Genomic DNA, 24,106 nt, shown 5'->3' with positions numbered 1-24,106 from the left:
CTGAGTAGCATCTTACCCTCACCAAGTATGATACCACAGTACAAGGAAAAAATGATAAATTTCAACAATTGGCTATGTTTTGGTGTCATTCAAAGGGGATCCAGTATCTGTCTGCCTGGGCTGACATGCACGACAAGCCTCTATGCTTCACCACAGATGGCTTGCACCTGTCATCGCTGGGATTCAGGATACTGGCAAAGGCGCTTGCCACTCCCATAGTGCCTTTTTTAGGCAAGGCTCAAAAAACAAATCTACCACTGTAACAACTACTAGCAATAGTAAACTGAGGGTCATGCTGCTAAACCCTCGGAGTTTAAACCTCAAAATGTACTTTCTCGAGGCACTCCTCAACATGGAGAACATCGATATTTGTGCAGTAACTGAGACCTGGTTCAAGGCTCAAGAGAGCACCCCAGCGATTCCAGGATACAACTCATACCACACATTTCGGCCGCAAAACCCAGACCGAAATACAAAGGGAGGAGGCGTATCCATATTCATTAAGGATAACCACACCTCCAGACTAGTTTCAAAGTATGTTGTCTCGAAGATCATCCAAGTGCAACTGACAATGGGCAAAAGTGCAATACAGATTGTAGCTTGCTACAGTTCACCCTCCCTGCCCCAGGACGCTCATTCCGCTTTCCTCGAGGTATTGGAAAACATGAGAGTCCAACCAATCACCCTTATACTAGGTGATTTCAGTTACCCAAACATTAATTGGGAAAACTACAAAAGTACTAATACCTTTGCTCAGCGCTTCCTGGAATACATTAACTCCAATGCTCTGGACCAGCTTGTAAACACCCCCACAAGAGGTAAAAATATACTTGACCTGGTCATCACCAGCATGGGGGACAAATGCTCCACACCTGCAGTAAATTCCTCATTGGTCAGATCTGACCATAAACTCATCACCCTAGATATCCACATACCACTCCCATCCTCTGTCCCCAAAGAAACCATGGTGAAAAACTTCTCCAAAGCAAACTTTATGCTACTCAAGACAGAGGTGGCAAACTTTGTTACTCCTACGCAGAACGTCAGTATGACTGAATCTGTATATCCTACACAAAAGCACTCTTCAAGCACCTACATGAGTGCATGGACTGTGCTATCCCCAACAAGACCAAGACCCACTCTTCCAAAAAGAGGAAACCAGTCTGGTGGACCCCGGCCATAAACAAGCTCTATAATAGAAGGAAGAAATTACTGCAAAAAAAAGTAAAAACCCAGGAATGGAGGGGCTCCCTGACCAACCTTAGCAAAAAAACTAAGAACCCTCATAAAAAACTCTAAGGCGAGCTTTGAAAGAAAAATTGCAACAGACACCAAAGACAATCACAAAACATTTTTAGCTATGTTAAAAACCTTAATAGTACCTCTCAGATCTGCTCTGAGCTTCAGCATAATGGTTCAGAATTCACGGAAACAACTGATATTGCCAATATATTAGCAGACAGGTTCAGTGCAAACTTCACCCCACCCTCTCCCCCCAAAGGGCTCATATCCATACCAGAAGATTGTGCTGCCCCTAAAATTACAGACATCCAGGTGAATACAGCACTCTCCAAGGCAAGAAACACAGCATCCATGGGACCAGAGAGCATCCCAGGCTGTGTGCTACATGAGCTCCAATATGAATTAACCCCTCACCTTAATACCATGTTTAACGACAGCCACACCTCAGGCTATGTGTCCACAGAGTGGCGCACGGCAACAGTCATCCCACTCCATAAAGGAGGTGCAACCACTGACCCCAGGAATTACCAACCCATCAGCCTGATGAGTCTCGTCTGCAAGGCCATGGAGCGCATCATCATGGAACTCATAAATGACAACATTGGTAACCTACAAACCCTAGACCCCACCCAGTTTGGGTTCGTAAAGGGAAGGTCATGTCTCCTAAATCTGGTTGACTTCTTCAAAATGGTCACTAAAGCAATAGATAAGGGAAAGGTGTTTCACACAGCATATCTTGATCTTGCAAAGACCTTCGATACAATTCCCCACTCGGGAATTATAGACAAACTCACCAACCTAAATATAAACCCCTACGTTACAAGATGGGTCGTCAACTGGCACATGGATAGAACCCATTCAGTGAGAATAGGAAATGCTATATCTGACTCCAAACCTGTGACTAGTGGTGTACCACAGGGCTCAGTCTTGGGACCCCTCCTGTTCGGTATCTATTTCTCTGAGGTACAAGCAAACACGGAGGGACTATGGCTCACAAAGTTTGCTGATGACTGCAAACTGGGTGCCATAATCGAGACTCTTACTGACGTAGACATCCTTCAAAAGGGTCTTGCGGATACAGATACGTGGTGCCAAAACCATGGCCTCAAACTAAATGCCAAAAAGTGCATTGTTATCCCCTTTGGGAAAAAACAAGTACCTATGAACTATAACATAGGTGGCAGCCCACTTATCACAGAGAGTGTGATAAGAGACCTAGGGACTCAGGTAGATAGTAACCTCTCCGACAACCACATTGCCAAAGTGATTAGAAAATCCTTCTACATGGCCCACCGGTATCACAAAGAGGTTTGCATCTAGGAATAAGGAAGTTATTGTCCCACTTTACTCATCACTCATTAGACCCATCATTGAATATAATGCTCCGTTCAGGATGTACCTAACAAGACATCTGCAACAACTGAAGAGCCACAAAAGTACCTCACAAAGAGGATAATGGGCCTTAAAGAGATGCCATAGAGGCTAAAAAAACTCAGACTGTACTTGGTCGCGTATCGGCTACTCAGAGGTGATCTCTGCCTGACATACAAGGCTATGTCAAACCCTGAATTGTTAGAAATGCTCCACCTAAGGAAAACCCAATCCACCAGAGCTACACGCTCAAGGGACATAAACCTGACATCATTAATAAACAGGAGGGGTTGGGGGGACAGATTTGTTTCCCAGATGAACAGGAGGTGTTGGGGGGACAGATTTGTTTCCCAGAGACACCATTTGCTCTGGAATTAAGGTCCCCATATATGTGAGGCAGAGCTGCTCATTGGCACTCTTTAAGAGAAATCTTGATGAGTGGATGGGAAACAGGAAATTCTCCCCAGGAATCACTTCTGTGGCCCTGCTCGACTGGGGCACAGGTAACTAAACCACTTGGGAAGGAGGCGATAGCACAAAATTTCTGGCTAGGCTTATATGCCCGAGGGCCAGTAGCCTAGTACCTACCTATGAGCATTCAATCTAGAAGCTCTATAAACTTGGTTCTTTATAACATTCTTAAAAATATAAGAGGGATGCATACTATCCCTGTTCAATAAATGATTAACATGGCATTCTTTTCTATACAATTTGGTGTACAGTCCACTGCCTTGCTCTTTAACTATAGTGGTATCTAAAAAACTCATCTCGTCATTGGAAATTCTGTGGGCGAACTTAAGAAATTGTGTTGTTTGATTAATATAAGTTACAAACTCATTAAACATATCAAAAAAGCCTGTCCACACAATAAAAAGGTCATCTACCTCCGAAAAAATGAGATGTATTGTTTAAAGCTCACCAGACTCTGATACACTTTGCTTTGAAGGAAAGGTTAGTTGGCTTTTTATTTGTTGTATTTTGTATTACTTTATTGCATTTTTATATTTTGAATACTGTGATTTGTTTTCTTTACCTTGTGTTTTACTTGTATTCTGCTTTTAACTGCATATTAAAACTACAAAAGAGACCACAGGTCTGTCTCATGTGAGTCAGGCAGAATTTTTTTCCCCACCCACCCGCTTACTGTCGTGTTCTTAAACACCACTATCTTTCTAGTTGCCTGCCTCTTATGTTAATTTGACCATATATCTCATTTCCTCTCTGCTTTCACTGGCTTGTGTGAGTAAGCACAAAATTGTCATTTTGTTAAATCACTCCCCTTCAACTGTTTAAATGTATTGGCCATCCTACTGTATTCTGTAGTAACAGAATACAAAAGTGACCACCCCCTTTCAATCTATCTTGCTGTTTTAAAAATAGTGACTCTCCACTAAAACTTAACTTTTTAGACAGGTAAAACTTAAGTTACCTACTTTCACATCTAACTTATCTAGTGCACACTGCAGTGTTTAGGATAAACCATTTTTTTATCTTACCTTTAAGCTTCCCTGTGACTAGCACTTGCTCTAATACCTGCTGGAAAGCACTAGGAAGTTTTAAACTGATATAAACACTCAACTCTCCTTGTTAATAAGGAGAAATTAGTCATAGGCACTAAGCCTACAATTGCAAAGTACCTTGCTAAAGCAAGGGAAAACAGCTCCTGTACTTCACAAAAAAAGCACCAAACTAGGCATGTCCAAGGGTCTGCTTCCAGTGATTTCTCCTGCCTACCTGGTGAATCTGGGCATACTGGGGCAATGCAGCAATTGCCTCATGTACACAGCCAACCCTCTCCTCCTACCACACAACACTACAACCTGTGAGAGATGCACTTACATAACCAAACTGGAAGCAAAGCTCTCTCCACCCAAGATTGTGCTAGACGGTCAAGAGGAGAAGGTTAACACCCGCACTACACCTTAAGCAGCACATAGCCCTTCTAAACCCAGACCACCAACACCCACACATAGCAAAATTAAATCCACATATGTGGAGGTCCTTAACTGTAACCTGCCCTAGCAACAAGGACCTCCGAAGCTGAAATGCAAACAAACACGAATCATAACCAAAGTGTCACATAGCTCACAACACCAGTGTGCCACCCAGCAACAGCCCCTAAGGCAAGACAACGTACCTAACACTTCAGTCATAGGTGACTCTCTAGTCTGGCACACTGATGTCCCACTCACCAGGCTGAACAAGGAGAAAATTACAGTCAGCTGCCTGTCTGGTACCAGGATCCGCCACATAACGCATGCACTCAAGTCACTCCACAACAAGTACAAATATGACTCTGTCATTGTCCATGCTGGAGTGAATGACTTGAGATGTACCTCCCTGGACTACATGAAAGAGACATGGAAGAGCTCTCTGATCATGTGGCCCAGGCAGGTATGACCCTAGCCCTGAGTAGCATCCTGCCTTTGCCCAGAATTATACCACAATATAAGGAAAAAATGATTGACTTCAACAATTGGCTAAGCTTTTGGTGTCATTCAAAGGGAATCCAGTATCTGTCTGCCTGGGGAGACATGATCGACAGACCACGATGCTTTGTCAGAGATGGTCTGCACCTGTCGGCCCTGGGATTTAGGTTACTGGCTATGGCTCTTGCCACCTCTATAGTGCCTTTTTTAGGCAAAGTTCAAAGTACAAAACCACCACCGTAACAGGTACAAGCATGCAAATTCTGAAGGTAATGCTACTCAATGCTAGAAGTCTAAACCTCAAAATGCACTCTCTTGAGGCACTCCTAAAAATGGATAACATTGATATCTGTGTAGTAACTGAGACGTGGTTCAAGGCTCCAGAGAACACCCCTGCAGTACCAGGCTACAACTCTTACCACACTTTTCGGCCACCAAGCCAGGACCGAAACACTAATGGTGGAGGAGTGTCTATATTCGCCAAGGATATTCACACCACCAGGCTAGTTGCCCAACACAATGCGTCTGAAATTCTTCAGGTGCAACTAACACTAGGTAAGACTGCAATCCAAATTGTGGCTTGCTACAGATCCTCCACCATGCCCCAAGATTCTCACTACACCTTTCTAAACATACTGGAAAATATTAAGATACAACCAAAGACCCTAATACTGGGTGATTTCAACTACCCTGCCATTAACTGGGAAAACTACTCTTGTACCAACTCCTTTGCCCAACGGTTCTTGGAATTCATAAATTCCAATGCCCTGGATCAACTAATCCATAATCCCACAAGGGGCTCCAATAATCTAAACTTGGTCATTACCAACATGGGAAATCGATGCTCCACACCTATGGTCACCCCCTCGTTGGTCAGGTCTGACCATAAGCTAATCACCCTAAACATCCACACCCCACCCCCACCCCCCAGTAAGGAAACCTCCGTAAAAAACTTCTCCAAAGCCATCTTCATGCTACTCAAGTCAAAAGTGACAAACTTCATGACACCCATGCAGATGGGAAATGAAAGTTTGACTGCTGAATCCTACACTAAGGCACTGTACGAGTACATACACTCATGCATGAATTGTGCCATCCCAAATAGAACTAGAAGATGCTCTCCTCCAAAAAAAAGAAGCTAATCTGGTGGTCCCCTGCCATAAACAAACTTTACAACAAAAGGAAGAAACTGTTGCAGGAAAGAGGAAAATCCCAGGATGCAAAAAAATCTGTTACCAGCCTTGGTAAGAAGCTGAGATCCCTCATAAAATCCTCCAAAGCTAGTTATGAAAATAAAATTGCCAAAGATTCCAAAGACAATCACAAGGCATTCTATAACTATGTCAAGAATCTACATGACAATGCTCAGATCTGCTCTGAGCTACAACAGAATGGCATTAAATATACTTATCCCAAAGATATTGCCAATAATCCTGGCAGATCAGTTCAGTGCCAACTTCACCCCCCTCTCACCCCCTAAACAGCCCATCTCAATACTGGAAGATTGCCAAATTCCGGTAATAACGGCCACACAGGTAAAAAACGCACTCTCCAAAGCTAAGAATACAGCATCCATGGGACCAGATGACATCCCTGGCTGTCTATTACATGAACTACAAAATGAACTGGCACCTCACCTAAGTGTCATGTTTAATCATAGCCTCACCTCAGGCTTCGTGCCCTCTGAGTGACGCACAGCTACAGTTATCCCACTCCACAAGGGGGGATCCACCGCCCCATCAGTCTGACTTGCCTGATCTGCAAGGCCATGGAACGTATTATCATGGAACTTATAAACAAAGACATTGACAACCTTCAAACACTGGACCCTACCCAGTTTGGGTTTGTGAAGGGCCGATCTTGTCTCCTGAACCTGATTGACTTCTTTGAATCAGTCTCCAGAGCCGTGGACGAGGGTAAGGCGGTCCACACAGCCTCTCTGGACTTCACCAAGGCTTTTGACACCATCCCTCACTCTGGAATCATAGATAGACTTACTAAGCTGGGCATTAATCCCTACATCACTCGATGGGTTGCCAACTGGCTTACTGACAGAACCCACACTGTAAAAGTAGCTAACTCCAAATCCAGCTCCAGACAAATGACAAGTGGAGTACCTCAGGGTTCAGTCCTGGGAGCACTCTTGTTTGTCATCTACTTCTCTGACGTATAGGCCAACACTAAGGGACTCTAGCTAACAACGTTCGCAGATGACTGCAAACTGGGAGCCATCATTGAATCCCTAAATGATGTGGGTACTCTACAAAAGGGCCTTACAGAAACAGATGCTTGGTGCCAGAGCCATGGGCTCAAGCTCAATGCCAAGAAATGTATAGTTATCCCTGTGAATTACCACATAGGTGGCAGTACATTAAATACCGAAAATGTGATGAGACTTAGGGACACAGGTGGACAGTGGTCTCACCTTCGATAACCATATCGCCACAACAGTCAGGAAATCCTTCTATGTGGCACACCTCATCACTAAGGGCTTTTCATCCAGAAAAAAGGAGGTCATTGTCCCACTGTACTCATCCTTCATTAGACCCATTATAGAATCCAATGCCCCGTTTGGTATGTACTTCTCAAAACATCTGCAACAACTGGAAAGGCCGAAGAAATACCTCACTGAAAGAATCACAGGCCTACACTGACTGCCTTAAGCTATACTCTGTCGCATATTGTCTACTCAGAGGTGATCTCTGCTTAACATACAAGGCCATGTCATACCCAGAGCTGTTGGACATGCTACACTTATAGAAATCCCAATCCCTCAGAGCCACACGGTCCAGGGATCTAAACCGTGTCATACCAATAAACAAAACATGTTGGAGAGAGAGGTTCCTGACCCAGAGAGTCCCCAGACTCTGGAATAGACTGCCCATATATGTCAAGCAGAGCACCTCTTTGGCCCTCTTCAAAAGGAACCTTGACGAGTGGATGGGAGAAAGGAAATTCACCCCGGGGATCACTTCAGTCGCCCTGCTAGACAGGGGTCCAGGGAAGTAAATAGTGTGGGAAGAAATAGCCAGGGAATTGTTATGGCTAGGCTTGTGTGGGCCCTAGGGCTGATAGCCTAGTACCAACCTATGAACCTATAAAGGGACCCTTTAACATGAGCTCAGGCTCCCTAATTCACCATAATAGCATTGGCGTAGCTATTGGCACAAGAAGTGCCCATAGCTACGCCATTGCATTGCCAATAAACATGATCAGCATAAATAGACATTGTATTCTAAAACTAACCTTAATAAGCTCTGAATCTAATTTTCTCATGTGTAGGAAGAAAACTCTTAAAAATTGTCCAGTGCTCTCAATTCCATAAACATTGGGAATAACTGTAAAGAGAGATACCACATCTAGTGTGACTAAATAATAATTGGTCTTTATGTCGATACGTCTGAATTCATATAAGTCCCGCAAAAACTGTTCAGTATCTCTCAAAACATGCTCTATGCCATTTAAAATTGGTCTTAGTTTTTTTTCAATATAAATAGCGGTTCTGTGCACCAATTGCTGCCAGCTACAGTCAGTCTCATAGGTGGATTTATTACATCCTTATGTAGCTTAGGCAGTCCTTGTATAATTGGTGAAGTAGGATTCTGTACTAAGAAATAAGTAATTCCATATCAATCCTATCTCGAAAGAATCCATGTAGCTTATTTTCAACAGTTTTAACCATTGCTTAACATTAATATAAGTAATTTTTTTATAGAAAGTAATATTTAACATTTCAAGCATAGAATTATTGTATTGTATTCTGGATATAACCACTACCGGGCCACCCTTGTCTGCTGGTCTAATAACAATTTCACTATTGTTTTTCACCCGTAGTTAAATTAGACCACTTCCTGTTGTTCACCTTTTTAGAACAGTCACCATTAGTTTGCAACTTATAAATGTCTTCTATGTACATTTTTTCAAAAACATTCATTAAGGGAGTCACAATAGGAACATAAGTACTCGGCTTTTTAAAAACTTTTTGATTATCTAATCAACCACCATTATCTTTAAACATACTTTTGAACGTTAACTTTCTAACGAACATTTTACTATCAAAAATCACATCTACAAAATCAGAGTCCAAGATGGGAATAAAGGACAATCATTTTCTTAAAACATTGAGTTCATTCACACTCAGCACATAGATAAATTCCAAACCAAGTCTTTTTCGCATTTAGAAAGGCTTTCTTTATATTGTCGGGACTTACAGATACGTTCTCATATTTCCGTTTCATTCTGCTGCGGCTCATGCCTCCCTGCTGTTCGTTCCCGCATTGTCCTTTCTGCTCCCTTATCACCAGGGTGAAGTTCAAAGTCTTCTGGCCTAACAAATTGCCATTCACAGCTCTAGAATAACCAGCCTTTTTTTCTCTCTAACCCAGAATAGATGCATAACTTGCTATTCTAGCACTTTGTCATGAGCTCCCAGAGAGACAGAAATGTAGGAATTAATGTAGTCCACTTGTATATGAGGTACTTATAAACAATAAGTGGTTTTCTCTGTCTTTCTCTGCGTCTCCCTGGGAGGAGTTGCCTTCTGATATTCTTTTCTTGGGTGATGTTTAATGTCTTGTTTTGATGCTATCTGGTGGCTTTATGGTACCATGTGAGTGGTAAGATGATCATTACAGCTGGTCTTGTATTGACTGCTGAAAATTAAAATGGTTGTGCTAAAGCTGTGTGTAGCTTGATTGGTGCAGTAACACAGACATACAGTAATTGTTGATAGTTTGACATAATCCTGAGAGAAGCATCATCTTTGTTCGATAGAAACTGTTGCTAGTGTGGTAAAGAGATTGACTTTAGGCATGTACTGTTTTTACAGACTAGGGTTTCCTTAAGATGTTCTTCGTGTTTCACTGTTGCAGTCATCACATTTGGGTTATCTGCTTGCAGTAGCCCTCAGTCGGCCTGATTAACAAAGTTATGGGTCCTGCGTCGGTTGTTGTCTCTTCTTCCATGACGTCAGGTCATCAGAGGTATAAAACATGCAGCCGACGCCATTACACCAGTCTTTCTTGCCGTGCAGTGCCCAAAGCAGAAGCAGTTTGCAAGTGCCGGTTGGCAGACTTCTGAAATTTTCGTTTTCGAGTTTCAGAACCGAAGTCTTCAACTAAAGCGAAGTACCCCGTTGGGGAAACTTTTTCTTGCTCCTTACCGATGTCAGTAAAAGTTAATAATTGCATTTCTTGTGGAAAGCAAATACCTCATAATGATTTTCATTCATACTGTATTCCTTGCCTAGGCCCTGACCAGGATGTACCTTGCTGTCGGTTTTGTGCCTTATTTAATCGTAATCTGTATATTTACACCTCTAAATATTTCTGTTCTCTGTTCAATTATCCAGATATGTCATCGGTAAGCCATCTGACTACTGGCTTTCCAGAAAAACGCAAAGATAAAGACAGAGACAGGCCGCCTAGGTCCAAAGCTGCCGACGACACTTCTAAGCCAGTCGCCAGTTTGCCGGTACTCAGGTGCTTTCGCAGCCCCTGATACCCGCTACTTCTGATTCGCAGGCCTCTACTGAGACCCATTCGGAGTCTGGTATGCCACGGGATGCTTCAACTGTGGAACCTGCGGATCTCTGGTCTGGAGCTGCTGTGCAGGCACCGGCTTCTGAGGGTGTATTCAGGCCTATGGATTTGCATATTAAACCGAAGTCGCCTTCTTCTTTAAGGCCTAAAACTCGGACCATGCCTAGAAAACCAACGCCCAGGCTGCATGCTCAGGCCTCTATGCCTAAAAAACAAATGATAAGAATGGCTGAAGACCTTATAACTTTAATCAGGGGAAGCCAACCATCCTCTTCTAAGAGACCTAGGACTGAATTTGTTTATGAATCTTCTGATCAGGATTCTGATATTTCTGTTTCTTCTGATGACCTGGATTTACCCTTATCTACTTATGAGGATTCTGATGCAGAGGACTGTATTCTCTCTGCTTCCCCTCCAGAGGATTTCTCTTTTGGTGAAACCTTGCATACTCTAAGGGAGCATTTCCACTGGGACAGCCAGGATTTCTCGGATTCGAAAAAGAGGCTTAGGGACTTCTTACTCCTGCCTCAACATAGACCTTTAGCTATCCCTCCTGTTCTAAACATTGTTGATGATGCCTTTTCGGAATCTAGTTTGGCCCCTGATTCTTTGCCTTCTGCTCCCAGAAAACCTGATAGATATTACAAGGTTCCTGATTCTCACAAGTTATTTTTTAAAAATCTTATTGTAGATCATGAGACTATCTCACAGGGGCCCAAGGGCATTAAGGCTTCTACTGCCAAAAATCCTACCCCTTCTGATAGAGACTCCAGAGCACTGGATAGATGGGGTAAGAAGGTATACACTTCTGCAACCTTGGCCGTTAGGACCTTAAACTGTCAGTTTCATATGTTAAAATAACAACAACATATTATTGGATTGCTTAAATAGAAAATGATGTTGATTCCTGTGCTGAAAATAAGGATTTACAGGATTTAATGCATTTTGCTGAACAGGTCGGAAAACATACTTTGCAATGTGGGTTTGATTCATTAGAGGCCTCTTGCAGGGCTGCTGTTACTGGGTCTGTACTTAGAAGGCATGCTTGGCTTAAGCCTGATCATGTTAAAGCTAAATTGTTGGATGCTCCCTTAAAAAAGGACCGCCTGTTTGGCAACAAAGCAGAGGAAGTTCTTAAAAAGATGGAAGATCAAGCTAAATCTATGCAAACTGTTAAAAGATTTCTTACAAGTTCAGCCTCCAAGATTTAGTAGGCGTTGCCCTCTAAGAATTGGTCCTTTCCTGCCTCTTCCAGACCTTCTCAATCCAAACCCAGACCCAGCTGAAACCCCAGGTTTCAGTCCCAGGGTATGCACAAGACTAAGCAGTTGGGGAGCTTCCGCTTCCAAATCTGGGAGTACCAAGACTCCCCCCTATGGAAGGCTGTCTCAATGACTTGACTTTAAAACTTCCAAGCACTTCTCAACTGACTGCTCCTATAGGGGGAAAGATTGGTCTGCAGGCCAAAAACTGGGAACTCATTACCCAGGACAAATGGGTTTTAAATATAGTGTCCCAAGGATACAGATTTCATTTCCACACATTACCATCCCCAAACGGTTGTCCATATCTATCCCCAAATCAGTGGGTGGAGGCTCAAAAGCAAATACTCGCTCCTTTAAGCATAAAGGCTATTCAAACTGCACCAGAAGAGGAAAAAGGTCAAGGTTTCTACTCAAGACTTTTCCTGGTATCCAGAAAAAAACATTTCATGGCGTCCTATCCTGGATTCCAAAATTCAAGATGCTGACTCTTCACCAGTTGCTTCCTATGCTAGGAAAAGATGCCTGGATGGCAACACTCGATTTAAAGGAAGCATACCTGCACATCCCAATCAGGGAATCTTGCAGAAGATACTTACGCTTCAAAGCAGGCTACAAGCACTATCAGTTCTCTGCACTGCCCTTTGGCTTATCTACTGCACCCAGGGTATTCACAAAGTCCCTAGCTCCAATCATTGCATTTTGCAGGCAAAGAAATATTCAAATATACCCATACCTGGACGATTGTCTAATTCAGGCAGAAAGCCAGGACATACTTTTGAATCATCTGGCTTTTGTACAAAGGGTGCTAACTTGTCTGGGGTACACTATAAACAAAAATAAATCGCAGCTGGTACCTTGTCAACAAATTATATTCCTGGGAGCAAGCTTGAATACAACTTCCCAGATGGCTTTCCTCATGCCAGAGAAACAAATTCATCTGACAACCTACTTCAAACTAGTGGCCACGAAAACCCTGTTATCTGCAAGGCAAATATTGCAAGCTTTGGGGTTCATGGCCTCCTTGCATTCTTCTAATTCCATAAGTAGGACTGCATATGAGGAAACTACAATGGTATCTAAAAAGCCTATGGTGTCAACATTCTCAGGATCTAGAAGCAATGATTCTTATCATACCATGCCTATGCCTGGAATTTCTTTGGTGGGTAGAGGCTTGCCACCTAAACAAGGGACTACCATTCACTCTACACCCTGCCGCTCAAACCCTAACAACAGACTCATCTGGCAGGGAAGTGCATTCAGAGCAAATGGAACGCAAGTCAAATGCACCTGCATATCAATCAAAAAGAAATGTTAGCTGTCCAGAATGCTCTGACAGCCTTCAAGGACCACATTCTTCCAGGACAATTAATGGTAAAGACTGGCAACACCACGGTTATGTGGTATATAAACAAGCGGGGGGGGGGTACCCATTCTTACCCCTTCTGCATACAAGCCATGGCATTGTGGAACACAGCCTTGAGCTACCAAGTGCATCTACAAGCTCAATTCCTGCCAGGAAAACTAAATACACTGGCAAACAGACTAAGCAGAAACCTCATAGACCCACACGAGTGGAGACTGGAACCAGATATTTTCAACATGCTGACAAACAAATGGGGGAGCCCAGATATAGACCTGATGTCCTTCAAGAATGCAACTGCAGTCATAACATATGGGTTGTCCTGCCTCAGGCAGCCCTCGGTCGGCCGGATTCCAAAGTCTGGGTCCGACGTCGGCTGATGTCGCATTTCTCTCCGACGTCAGAGCGGCTGGAATACATAAGCATCAGCCGACGCCATTTTCTTCAGTCTTTCTTGCCGCGCGGTGCCCGAAGCAGAAGCAGTTCGCAAGTGCCGGTCGGTCAGCTCCTGTATTCTTGAATCGAAGTCATCAAAAGCTAAGTACCACGTTGGGGACCTTTCTTGCCTCAGCCGATGTCAGAAATTACTGAAAAAGTTAACAATTGTCTGTCTTGTGGTAAACAAATACCTCATAAGGATTTCCACTCTTACTGTCTTCCTTGCCTTGTCCCAGACCACGACATCTCGGCCTGTGTCGCCTGTGCTCGCTTCAATAAGCGCACTCTTAGGCGCTGGGTGGAGTTTGCTGAAGACTTTTCGCGATAAATTTGCTTATACAATGCCGTCGGAACTTCCGACATCGCAGACTCTAAGAAGCGAAAAGACCGGGACCGACATCCTCGGCCCGCGTCTTCCACCGACTCCACGCCAAAACCTGCCGAGTGCTCCAGTTCCCCTGAGACGGTTATTTCACCCTCGAACCGAAGACACCGCTTTACCGACACCTCCGATGCGGAGGCCACACCGGCGGCAGGTATAGATTTTCCTCCGGATACTGAAACCGAGGAAATGCCGAGACCATTGCTGTAGATAAGGTCACTCCTGCGTGGAGCTGCTAGGCCTCCTATGGCCATGTCTATTAAGGCCTACACGTGCTAAGGCAGCCAGCAAGATCAAGCACCTTACTGCTAAGGCCTTACCTCAGCCTACTCCTGAAACACAAATCATGACTATGGCCGCAGACTTAATTTCCATGATTAGAGGTTCACAGGCCCATCCTGAGAGAGGATCCCAGCCTCCTCCTGATAAGAGGCCCAGGGTTGAACCCTCTGACCCTATCCCTTCAGATGAAGATTCTGAGGACTCTGTTCACTCCGATGGCCAGGAAGAGCCCTTCCAGACCTATGAGGACTCGGATGCAGAGGATTCCATCCCCTCGGCCTCCCCTCCTGAGGATATTTCTTTTGGGGAAGTTCTGTATACCATGAGGGGAACATTTTAAGTGGCAAGGCCAGGAATATTCTGATTCCAGAAAGCGCCTTCGAACCTTCCTTAAAAAGCCCCAACACAGGCCCCTGGCTATACCTCCTGTGCTTGATGTTTTGGATGACCTATACTCTGAATCCAGTGTTACCCCGGATACTCTTCCTCCTGCCCCAGCCAAGCCAGACAGATATTATAGGGTCCCAGAAACACATTCTCATTTCTTTAGGGCCCATGCTGTTGATTTAGAAACTATTTCTCAGGGACCTAAAGGGGTTTCAGCATCCACCTCCAAAAATCCCTTGCCTTCCAACAGGGAAGCTAGGTCATTAGAGAGATGGGGGAAAAAGGTCTACACCTCCACTACTTTATCTGTGAGAGCTCTGAATTGCCTCTTTCATATGTTTCAATATCAAGATTACCAGATGATTTACAGAAAACATTGGCCTCTCCTGAACCTTTAGACAGGAAGTCTTTGCAGGAAGCTGTACATAATTCTCAGCAAGTCAGCAATCACTTTCTGCAGTGTGGATATGATGCATTGGAAGCTTCATGTAGGGCAGCTATGACAGGGGCGGTCATTCGTAGACATGCATGGTTAAAAGAACAACCTCTACCAGATCATGTTAAGGCAAAACTTCTTGATGCACCTTTGGAAAAGAACAAGCTTTTTGGTACTAATGCTAAAGATGTGTTAAAGTCCATCGAGGAAAAAGCAAAATCAGTTCAGACGGTCAAAGATTTCCTCCAGGTTCAACCACCCAGGTTCAGCAGGAATTGGCCTTCTAAAAACTGGTCCTTTCCTAATCCTGAAAGATTTCAAAGGGGTAAAAACAGGCGTGGCCGAGGAAGAGGACAATACAGAGGTTCTTACAGGGGACGACAATGGCAACCAGCAAACCAAAGAAGTGTCACAGGGGTCTCCCCTGCCCCACAGGGACAATTTCAATGACTTTCCTCTACTTCCGCTGACCAAGGAGCAAATAGAAGCTCCCTTGGGCGGAAAATTATCTCTGTTTTCAGACAATTGGCACAGATTGACAAAGGACAAATGGATTTTGGACATTATAGACCAAGGTTACAGGTTCCACTTTCATACCTTACCAAGAAAACAAGGCATGCCAAACCTACCACAAAACCAGAGGGCAGAGGCTATCAAGCAAATTTCTCTGCTTGCTCAGATCAAAGCAATAGAAAGAGTTCCACAACAAGAACAAGGCCAGGGGTTTTACTCAAGACTGTTCCTTGTTCCAAGAAAAGAAACTCAATGGAGACCAATACTGGATTTGTCCGCATTAAACACTTTTCTCATAGTACCAAAGTTCAAAATGCTGACTCTACAGCAACTCCTTCCCATGCTGGGCAAGGGGTCTTGGCTGATTACTCTGGACCTCAAGGAGGCATACCTGCATGTCCCTATCAGACACAGCTGCACAAGATACCTCAGATTTCTTGCAGGGCCAGAGCATTATCAATTCTCAGCATCGCCATTTGGCTTATCTACTGCGCCCAGAGTATTTACAAAATGCCTGGCTTCAGTAATTGCTCATTGCAGGCTCCAGGGGATCCAAATTTACCCATACCTGGACGACTGCCTCATACAAGCGGACGACGAATTGATTTTGACAAAAAACTTGAACTATGTCATACAATTGCTACAGGCTCTGGGATACACAGTCAACTTCCAAAAGTCAAGACTTCAGCCATCCCAGCAAATTACCTTCTTAGGAGCCAATCTAGACACAGCCTCTCAAATGGCTTACCTGACTGAAGTCAAGCAAGACAAGTTAACTCATTATTTCAAAGGTTTGGCAAAACTCACCCAGATGACTGCAAGGGGATTCCTACAGGTCCTGGGTTACATGGCATCCTGCATTCTCCTGGTTACATTAGCAAGACTACACATGAGAAAGCTTCAATGGTACCTAAAAAGCCTATGGTCTCAGCACAGCAACGACCTAGAGACAACCATACCGCTCATTCCATGCCTACAAAAGGAATTCCTATGGTGGGCCTCGGTAAGCCAGGCAAACACAGGTATGTCATTCAAAAAACCTCAGATAACACAGACCATGACCACAGCCGCCTCAGACCTTGGATGGGGGGCGCACATGGAGGGCAGATGTATACAAGGACAATGGTCTCCAAAGGAAACACATCTGCATATAAACCAAAAGGAAATGCTGGCAGTAATGCATGCCATCGAGGTCTTTCGACAACAACTTCATCAAGGCCATCTACTGATACGGACAGACAACACCACTGTGATGTGGTACATAAACAAGCAAGGGGGCACCCATTCCTACCGTCTTTGCAGACTGACAATGAATCTTTGGGAAAAATCACTGAGCCTAAACATACAGTTGCAATCCCAGTTTGTTCCAGGCAAAGACAATGTGCTGGCGGACAGCCTAAGCAGGAATTTCATAGATCCACACGAGTGGAGGTTACATCCGAAAATCTTCACACAACTCACCTCGACATGGGGCAGGCCAGAAGTAGACCTATTTGCCTCCCACCTCAACCATCATCTACAAAAATTCTGTTCAAGGGCATACCATCCACAAGCTTGGAAAATAGATGCTCTTTCATTCAACTGGAACTTTCTAAAAATCTATGCATTCCCACCTCTGCGACTGATGACCACAGTATTACTAAAGATCAAAGCAGAGAGGCCCAAGGGGATCCTAATAGCTCCAGACTGGCCAAGACAACACTGGTACCCACTACTACGGAGCATATGTCACAACAAAAAGTGGGCCCTTCCCCAATGGCCCCTACTTTTGACTCAGCACAACTTCAAAACAGTGCATCCAAACCTTCAGATACTGCAGCTAACAGCCTGGGAGATCCCATGAATAACCTCAATCTATCTCTCTCCAAGGAAGTCCAGCGGATATTAACAGAAGCTCGAAGACCATCCACCAGAAAGGTTTACTTAGCAAAATGGAAGAGATTCAGCATTTGGAATACCAGCAAGGGACATGATGCATCATTATTGAATATCCCACTCATCCTGGAATATTTGGCAGATATGCTACAGAATGGAGACTCATATTCTTCCATAAAGATACATGCTTCAGCTATCTCAGCTAGATATAACACTGATCCGCCTGTGTTTTCACATCCTCTGTTAAGGCAATTCCTCAGGGGAATCAAGAACATTAAGCCACCAAGAAAGGCTCCAGTGCCAGCTTGGGACCTCAACTTTGTCCTAGAAAAACTGACTCTACCTCCCTTTGAGCCAGCAGCTTCAGTGGACTTACAATTTTTATCATGGAAGACAGCTTTCCTGTTGGCAGTTACCTCAGCAAGAAGGGTTTCGGAACTACAGGCCCTAATGGCAACACCACCGTTCATAATCATTCACAGAGACAGGGTCTCCTTAAGAACCAACCCTACTTTCATGCCAAAGGTGGTATCTAGGGTTTCTTTAAATCAAGCTATTCACCTGCCTACTTTCTTCCCCAATCCTGAGAGCAAAGGGGAAAGACTGTTGCATACCTTGGACATTCACAGACAACTTCGCTACTACCTGGACAGAACCAAGACCAGTAGGAAGTCTGATCAGCTTTTTGTAGCTTACGCCCCTGGAGTACAAGGAAAAGCAATTTCCAAACAGACTATTTCAAAATGGATTGGACATTGCATCAGATTTTGTTATTCCTTCCATGGGAAGAATGTTCCAGCCAATGTCAGACCACACTCCACCAGAGCTACAGCCACCTCTACAGCATTATTAAGAGGGGTGCCTGCAAAAGATATTCTAGAAGCTGCTACATGGAGCTCCGTGCATACATTCTCCAAACACTACAATCTCCCTTTATATTCCAGATCCAGAGCAGGCTTTGCTTTGGCAGTCCTGCAGGGTTTGATTGCCACACCATCTATTTCCTAGAGCATTCCTCCTCCCCCAGCTAAGCTATGGTATTCAACCCATATGTTATGACTGCAGTTGCATTCTTGAAGGACATAGTACAGTTTTGTACCTACCATAAATGTAGATGTCTGATAGATATGCAACTGCAGTCGGATTTTCCCTCCCTCCATACCCCTCTATGCCTTGTGTCCACTCCTATCCCTGTTTCTCTTAGCTGGGGATATCTGTTATGGTGTATCTGTTTATTGCTTACTTATTTGTCTGGAATCCTGTTTTTGTCTTCCAATTTGATTACAGCCTTCCTTGGAGGGCACCTGGCATCTGGGGCAAGAAACACTGAAGAAAATGGCGTCGGCTGATGCTTATGTACTCCAGCCGCTCTGACGTCGGAGAGAAATGCGACATCAGCCGGCGTCGGACCCAGACTTTGGAATCCGGCCGACCGAGGGCTGCCTGAGGCAGGACAACCCATATGTTATGACTGCAGATGCATATCTATCGGACATCTACATTTATGGTAGGTACAAAACTGTACTTTTGCCTCCCCCCAAAACTACCAATTGGACAAATTTTGCACAAGGACTCCCCACAAACAGGCTTGGAAAGTGGATGCCCTGTCCTTCAGCTGGAAAAAATCTGTCAGTTTATGCCTTTCCTCCTCTGCCGCTCTTCTCCAAAGTGCTGCTAAAGATCAAACAGGACAAACCAAGGACGATATTGATTGTACCAGACTGGCCACGCCAACACTGGTACCCCCTCTTGCACAGTGTGTCACTGCTGGTCCCATGGCACCTGCCTCTGACCTCTACCCTGTTGTCTCAACAGGAGAATCGGATTCTGCACCCTCAGCTTCAAACCCTGAACCTAGCAGCCTGGCTAATTACCTAATCCCTCCCTTAACATCACTCAGTAAACCAGTGATGGATATCATTTTAGAAGCAAGGAGGCCTTGTACTAGAAAATCTTATGCTGAAAAATAGAAAAGATTCTGTGCCTGGAACCAATGTCAAGGGATGAACACAGCAGTGTCCAACTTACCTCAGATTTTACAATACTTAACTGAGATGCTTCACAAGGGACTTTCTTTTTCCTCCATCAAAATTCACGTCTCAGCCATTTCAGCTCATTATAACACAGAATCTTCCCTCTTCTCACATCCACTGCTCAAGCAGTTCCTTAGAGGGGCCAAAAATTTAAGACTACCTAGGAGAGCCCCAACTCCAGCCTGGGACTTTAACTTTGTATTGGAAAAACTCACTCTTCCACCTTTCGAGCCAGCTGCTAGTGCAGATTTAAAATTCCTTTCTTGGAAAACAGCCTTTCTTTTAGCAATCACTTCAGCAAGAAGGGTTTCTGAATTATAGGCCCTTATGACTGTGGAGCCTTTCATCCTCTTTCAAGCGGACAGGGTGTCCCTCAGAACCAATCCCTCCTTCATGCCCAAGGTGGTATCCAGTGTGGCTCTCAATCAGTCCATTCATTTGTCAACATTCTTTCCCAATCCACAGAACAAAGGGGAACGGATACTCCACTCCTTAGATGTGCACAGACAACTTAGATTTTGCTTGGACAAGACAAAATCTCAATGGAAATCTGAATAACTGCTGGTGGCATTTGCTGCAGGGGCAGAGGGGAAGGCTATCTCAAAGCAAACCATTTCTAAATGGATAGGCCATTGCATTCATTTCTTCTACAAGCACCATGGAAAACCTATCCCATAGGGGATCAGACCCCATTCAACCAGGGCTGCATCTACCTCTACAGCCTTTTTCAGAGGTGTTCCTACCAGGGACATCCTAGAAGCCTCTACCTGGAGTTCTGTACATACCTTCACCAAGCATTACCATTTACCAATTTTCTCCAAGTCCAGAGTTGGCTTTGCCAACTGCAGTCTTGCAGAGTCTTATAGCTGGTCCTAATACTATCTAACTTTTTCCTCCCATCCTTAGCTTTGGGAATCTACCCAAATGTGATGACTGCAACAGTGAAACATGAAGAACATAGTGCAGTTGTGTGCACTTACCATAAATGTAGATGGTCGAGTGTATTCACTGTTGCAGTCCTGGTTACCCTCCCTCCAGCCCCCTAATTTCTTTGGCTATACCTTTACTATTTTTTACTATGATTAAAAGCTTTTTGGTGTGTTTGCTTTTTCATTGGAGGGTATATCCTTATATATTTGTGTACATATGTTTTATTGCTTCCCATTAAGGTGGCACCTGACATCTGGGGCAAGAAAAAACTGATGTAAAGGCGTCGGCTGCATGTTTTATACCCCTGATGTCATGTAAGAAGAGACAGCAACCGACGCAGGTTCCAAGACTGTTAATCAGGTCGACTGAGGGCTACTGCAAGCAGATAACCCACATTTGATGACTGCAACAGTGAATACACTCAACATCTTCATTTATGGTAAGTGTACACATCTGTACTTTCTTTCTGGTATGCTTATAAAGTACAGTTTACTATTGTTTAAGCTTTAGCTCTAGAAATCTTAGTTGAGTTCCAGTCCTGTAGTCTGAATAAATGATATAGAACCTAGTTATGTTGTAGCCACCCACACAGCTGATTGGACTATCACAGGGAAAGGGGATTATATTTCTCAGAAATATGAAGGTTTTTTAATTCAGTAGCCAAGTATAATGAATCCCCAGAGACATCATTGGAGTCATATCTTCTTAAAACTGTAGAACGATTTAATTATGTACAGTTCTGTATCACTGCATGAAGCAAGAACGAACTGTTAATGCAGTTGCTGTGGCCATTTTTCTTGCACATCTTTCTGTCCTGTTATATTTCAATCCATTAAGTTTATTTTCTTTTTTGTATCGCAAAAACATTATTTGGTATTTTTGGTAACTGACTTTTTCTTTCTTTACTTTCAGGTCTTCAAGCTTTACCTCTCTGTACAGTTTGTTGAAAGCTAAATTGTGTCCATACTTTTACTTGTGTACCTACCAGTTTACAGTGTTGTTCAGAGCAGCTGGGTTTGCTGAGAATGATGTTGTCACAGCTGTTATATCACCAACAACTCGAGGTTTAAGAGAAGCTATGAAAAGTGAAGGTAAGTAGTCCTTGTTTACACAGAGGACTAGAATCTTGTCATATGGTAATACTCTATTTGTCAACCTGTTAGAAAAGAATAAGCAACGCTGGCAAAATGACCCTCATAAATTTTTCACTGTGTGAGTAGTACACTTGTTTCAAGGTCACATAGTTTTCTCCCATGCATTGTTTGATAAACTAGAATTGTGTGAGACTTTGATACCATGACCATCAACAAACCAAAAATGCATGGAGGTTAGAAGGCTCTCTAGCACAGAAGAAAAATCTTTTACCTTTGTGCCATCAGCCTGGTTTGGATAGCTTACCCAGGGCTTGTAGATGATGGGATGTTCTGGAAAGATTTAACAGTGAAACAGCAAGTGCTGGCTTACATGCTTTGGGAGTTGATGAGGGATGTGCGATCTCCCTCTACATTCGGATGTAGAGCAGCAACTAGGACATCTCAGTAAGGCAATAAGGCAACCTTTAGCACTCAAGGCAGTGTGGGTGAGTACAAGATAACATGAGTGTGCAATGCTTATAAAGGTTACTTGTAGCTTTGGCACATTGCAGTACATTTTTGCCAGGGATGTTGGGCTAGGTGCATGTAGAATAATTTCTTTGCAAACTGAAGATGAAGGCAGACTGATACCTACCTCTTTCTTCATCTGCCAAGATGAGCTGAAAATACATGCATAATAGGATGCTGGATGGCTAGACTGTTGGGTTTCCTGGAAGTGTAAAAGAAGATTTACAGGTATGTAAAAATGTTTTATAATTTGGAAGCATATCATTATACCACAGACAAATCACTACTACATTTCAGTTATCCACCTTCTAACAATGCTGTAAGAGTAGTGTTAATCAAATGAATATAACATGGCACCTCCTTTTGCAGTCAATCTGAATAACAGCAGTGTATTACTGAAAACTGCTTTATTAAATTTGCTTTTCTGCTAATACAACAAACTTAATTTACATAATGTACAAGCACTAATGTTGTACTGTAGCATGCTGAAAAAATAGTGGTTAAACAAATAGAGTAGTACAAAAGGGAGTATTCAGAAACATTACACGTAGCATTACATGAAATAGGGAGCTAAGCGGTGATTTATAGACCCATGTAATGTGATTGTGATACTGGAGAATATCACTGTACATATATAGTGATGACTGCATAGTGGGATGAAGATGAGTGGCAACTTGCTAAAGATATCCATTATGTATGCAGATGATGAAATCAAATATGGTGCTGTGATTCAGAAACACACTAAGTTAGTGTGATGACCAGCAACAATTGCCTGCTCTGAAAATGATTTTCTGGTGTCCAGGAGCTTCTGTAGTGTTATGGTGCTATCTTTAGTAATTAGCAATAGCAAAGCTAGCATGTGTTAATGGCTGCTTTCAGAGTGTTTGTCCACTGTGTTGTGCTTCATTGCCTTTTTCATCAGACACAGGCCTGCCAGAAACTAACATAGTGTTACCTCCATGACCAGGACATTGTTTACCACTACCACTATCATGCAGACAGACACATCATATGTGAGTTGGTAAACATGTCACTCTCACAGAGACTGAAAGGGTGTGTGTAGAATGGCCCAGTAGACACTAGTGTCTGTAGCATTAAACCATGCCGGCTATAGGGACTTTTCAGGATCTGATAGGGAACATTAGTGGTTTCGCAGGCATCAACCTTGTGACTCCTGCATCTTTTCCTTGATTGGATGCAGCAACATGTAGAGGAATTTATTTGGTTTCCATGTACAGCAGAGAAGAGAAGCACTGTACAAGCATTGTATGCCCTAGTCCATTTGGCCAAGGTCCCATTGACTGCACTTACATTGTACAAAGGCCTTACGTGCTTCTCTTGATGTGTGTGTATCAGTCGAAAAGGATTCTACTGAATGAACTGGCAAGTGACGTGCAGTGCATAAGGTATTGTGTACAGTGTGTGCCTTGTGATTCCCATATTCGTCACTTTTATTTTGTGCGGAGTTACTTTCCACAGGGAAGATGTATACATTGCCACTCACAGAGTCATGGATATGCTGTCCCCATGGATGCAAGTGACAGCCAGTTCATAGGTGATTTCTAAGAATTGATTAGACTGTAGTATACAGGATTTAACTGGAAACAACTGAAATGAGACTGGAAAGAATGTCTTTATTTGCCCAAACTTGTGCTGAACAGGTTCCAGTCTCCTTTATGGGCCAAGACTTTTTGTATATTTAGAATGAATTCTGCACATGTTGTGATTTGGTTAAAATTGATTTATTAGACGTTAACAATATCTGAGTACTGTCTCCAGGAACAGTGCTGATAAACAATAACGGTCTAAAAATTCTGGAGTGCTGGATAACAGTAACAGTGCTGGTAAATATAATCAAAGATCTGACGATGTCGATCTTTATTCATTCTTGACCAATGGGACTCTGTTCCGATCCTCGGAATTGCATCAGCCATTATACAGCTCGAGCCAGCCAAAAAAACTCTCGAGATAAAACTCTACCCACAATGTCCCTCTGTCCATTACCTCAGATCTTGTTTGCTG

General features: G+C 43.5%; 1 protein-coding gene across 1 annotated transcript in view; it reads left to right on the top strand.

The window, feature by feature from the left end:
* The window catches only part of DONSON (DNA replication fork stabilization factor DONSON), a 599,115-nt gene that overhangs the window by 188,750 nt on the left and 386,259 nt on the right, over positions 1-24,106 (top strand). The window contains exon 5 of the mRNA XM_044072953.1: positions 21,396-21,574. Coding sequence (XP_043928888.1) covers positions 21,396-21,574 — 179 coding nt within the window. The remainder of the gene's footprint in view (positions 1-21,395; positions 21,575-24,106) is intronic.

The sequence above is a fragment of the Protopterus annectens genome, chromosome 5.part1 (genome assembly GCF_019279795.1).
Source record: "Protopterus annectens isolate FY-2018-M chromosome 5.part1, PAN1.0, whole genome shotgun sequence".
NCBI lineage: Eukaryota > Metazoa > Chordata > Ceratodontiformes > Protopteridae > Protopterus > Protopterus annectens.
The sequence above is the reverse complement of the archived record's forward strand: the minus strand, read 5'-3'. Positions and strand labels throughout refer to the sequence as shown.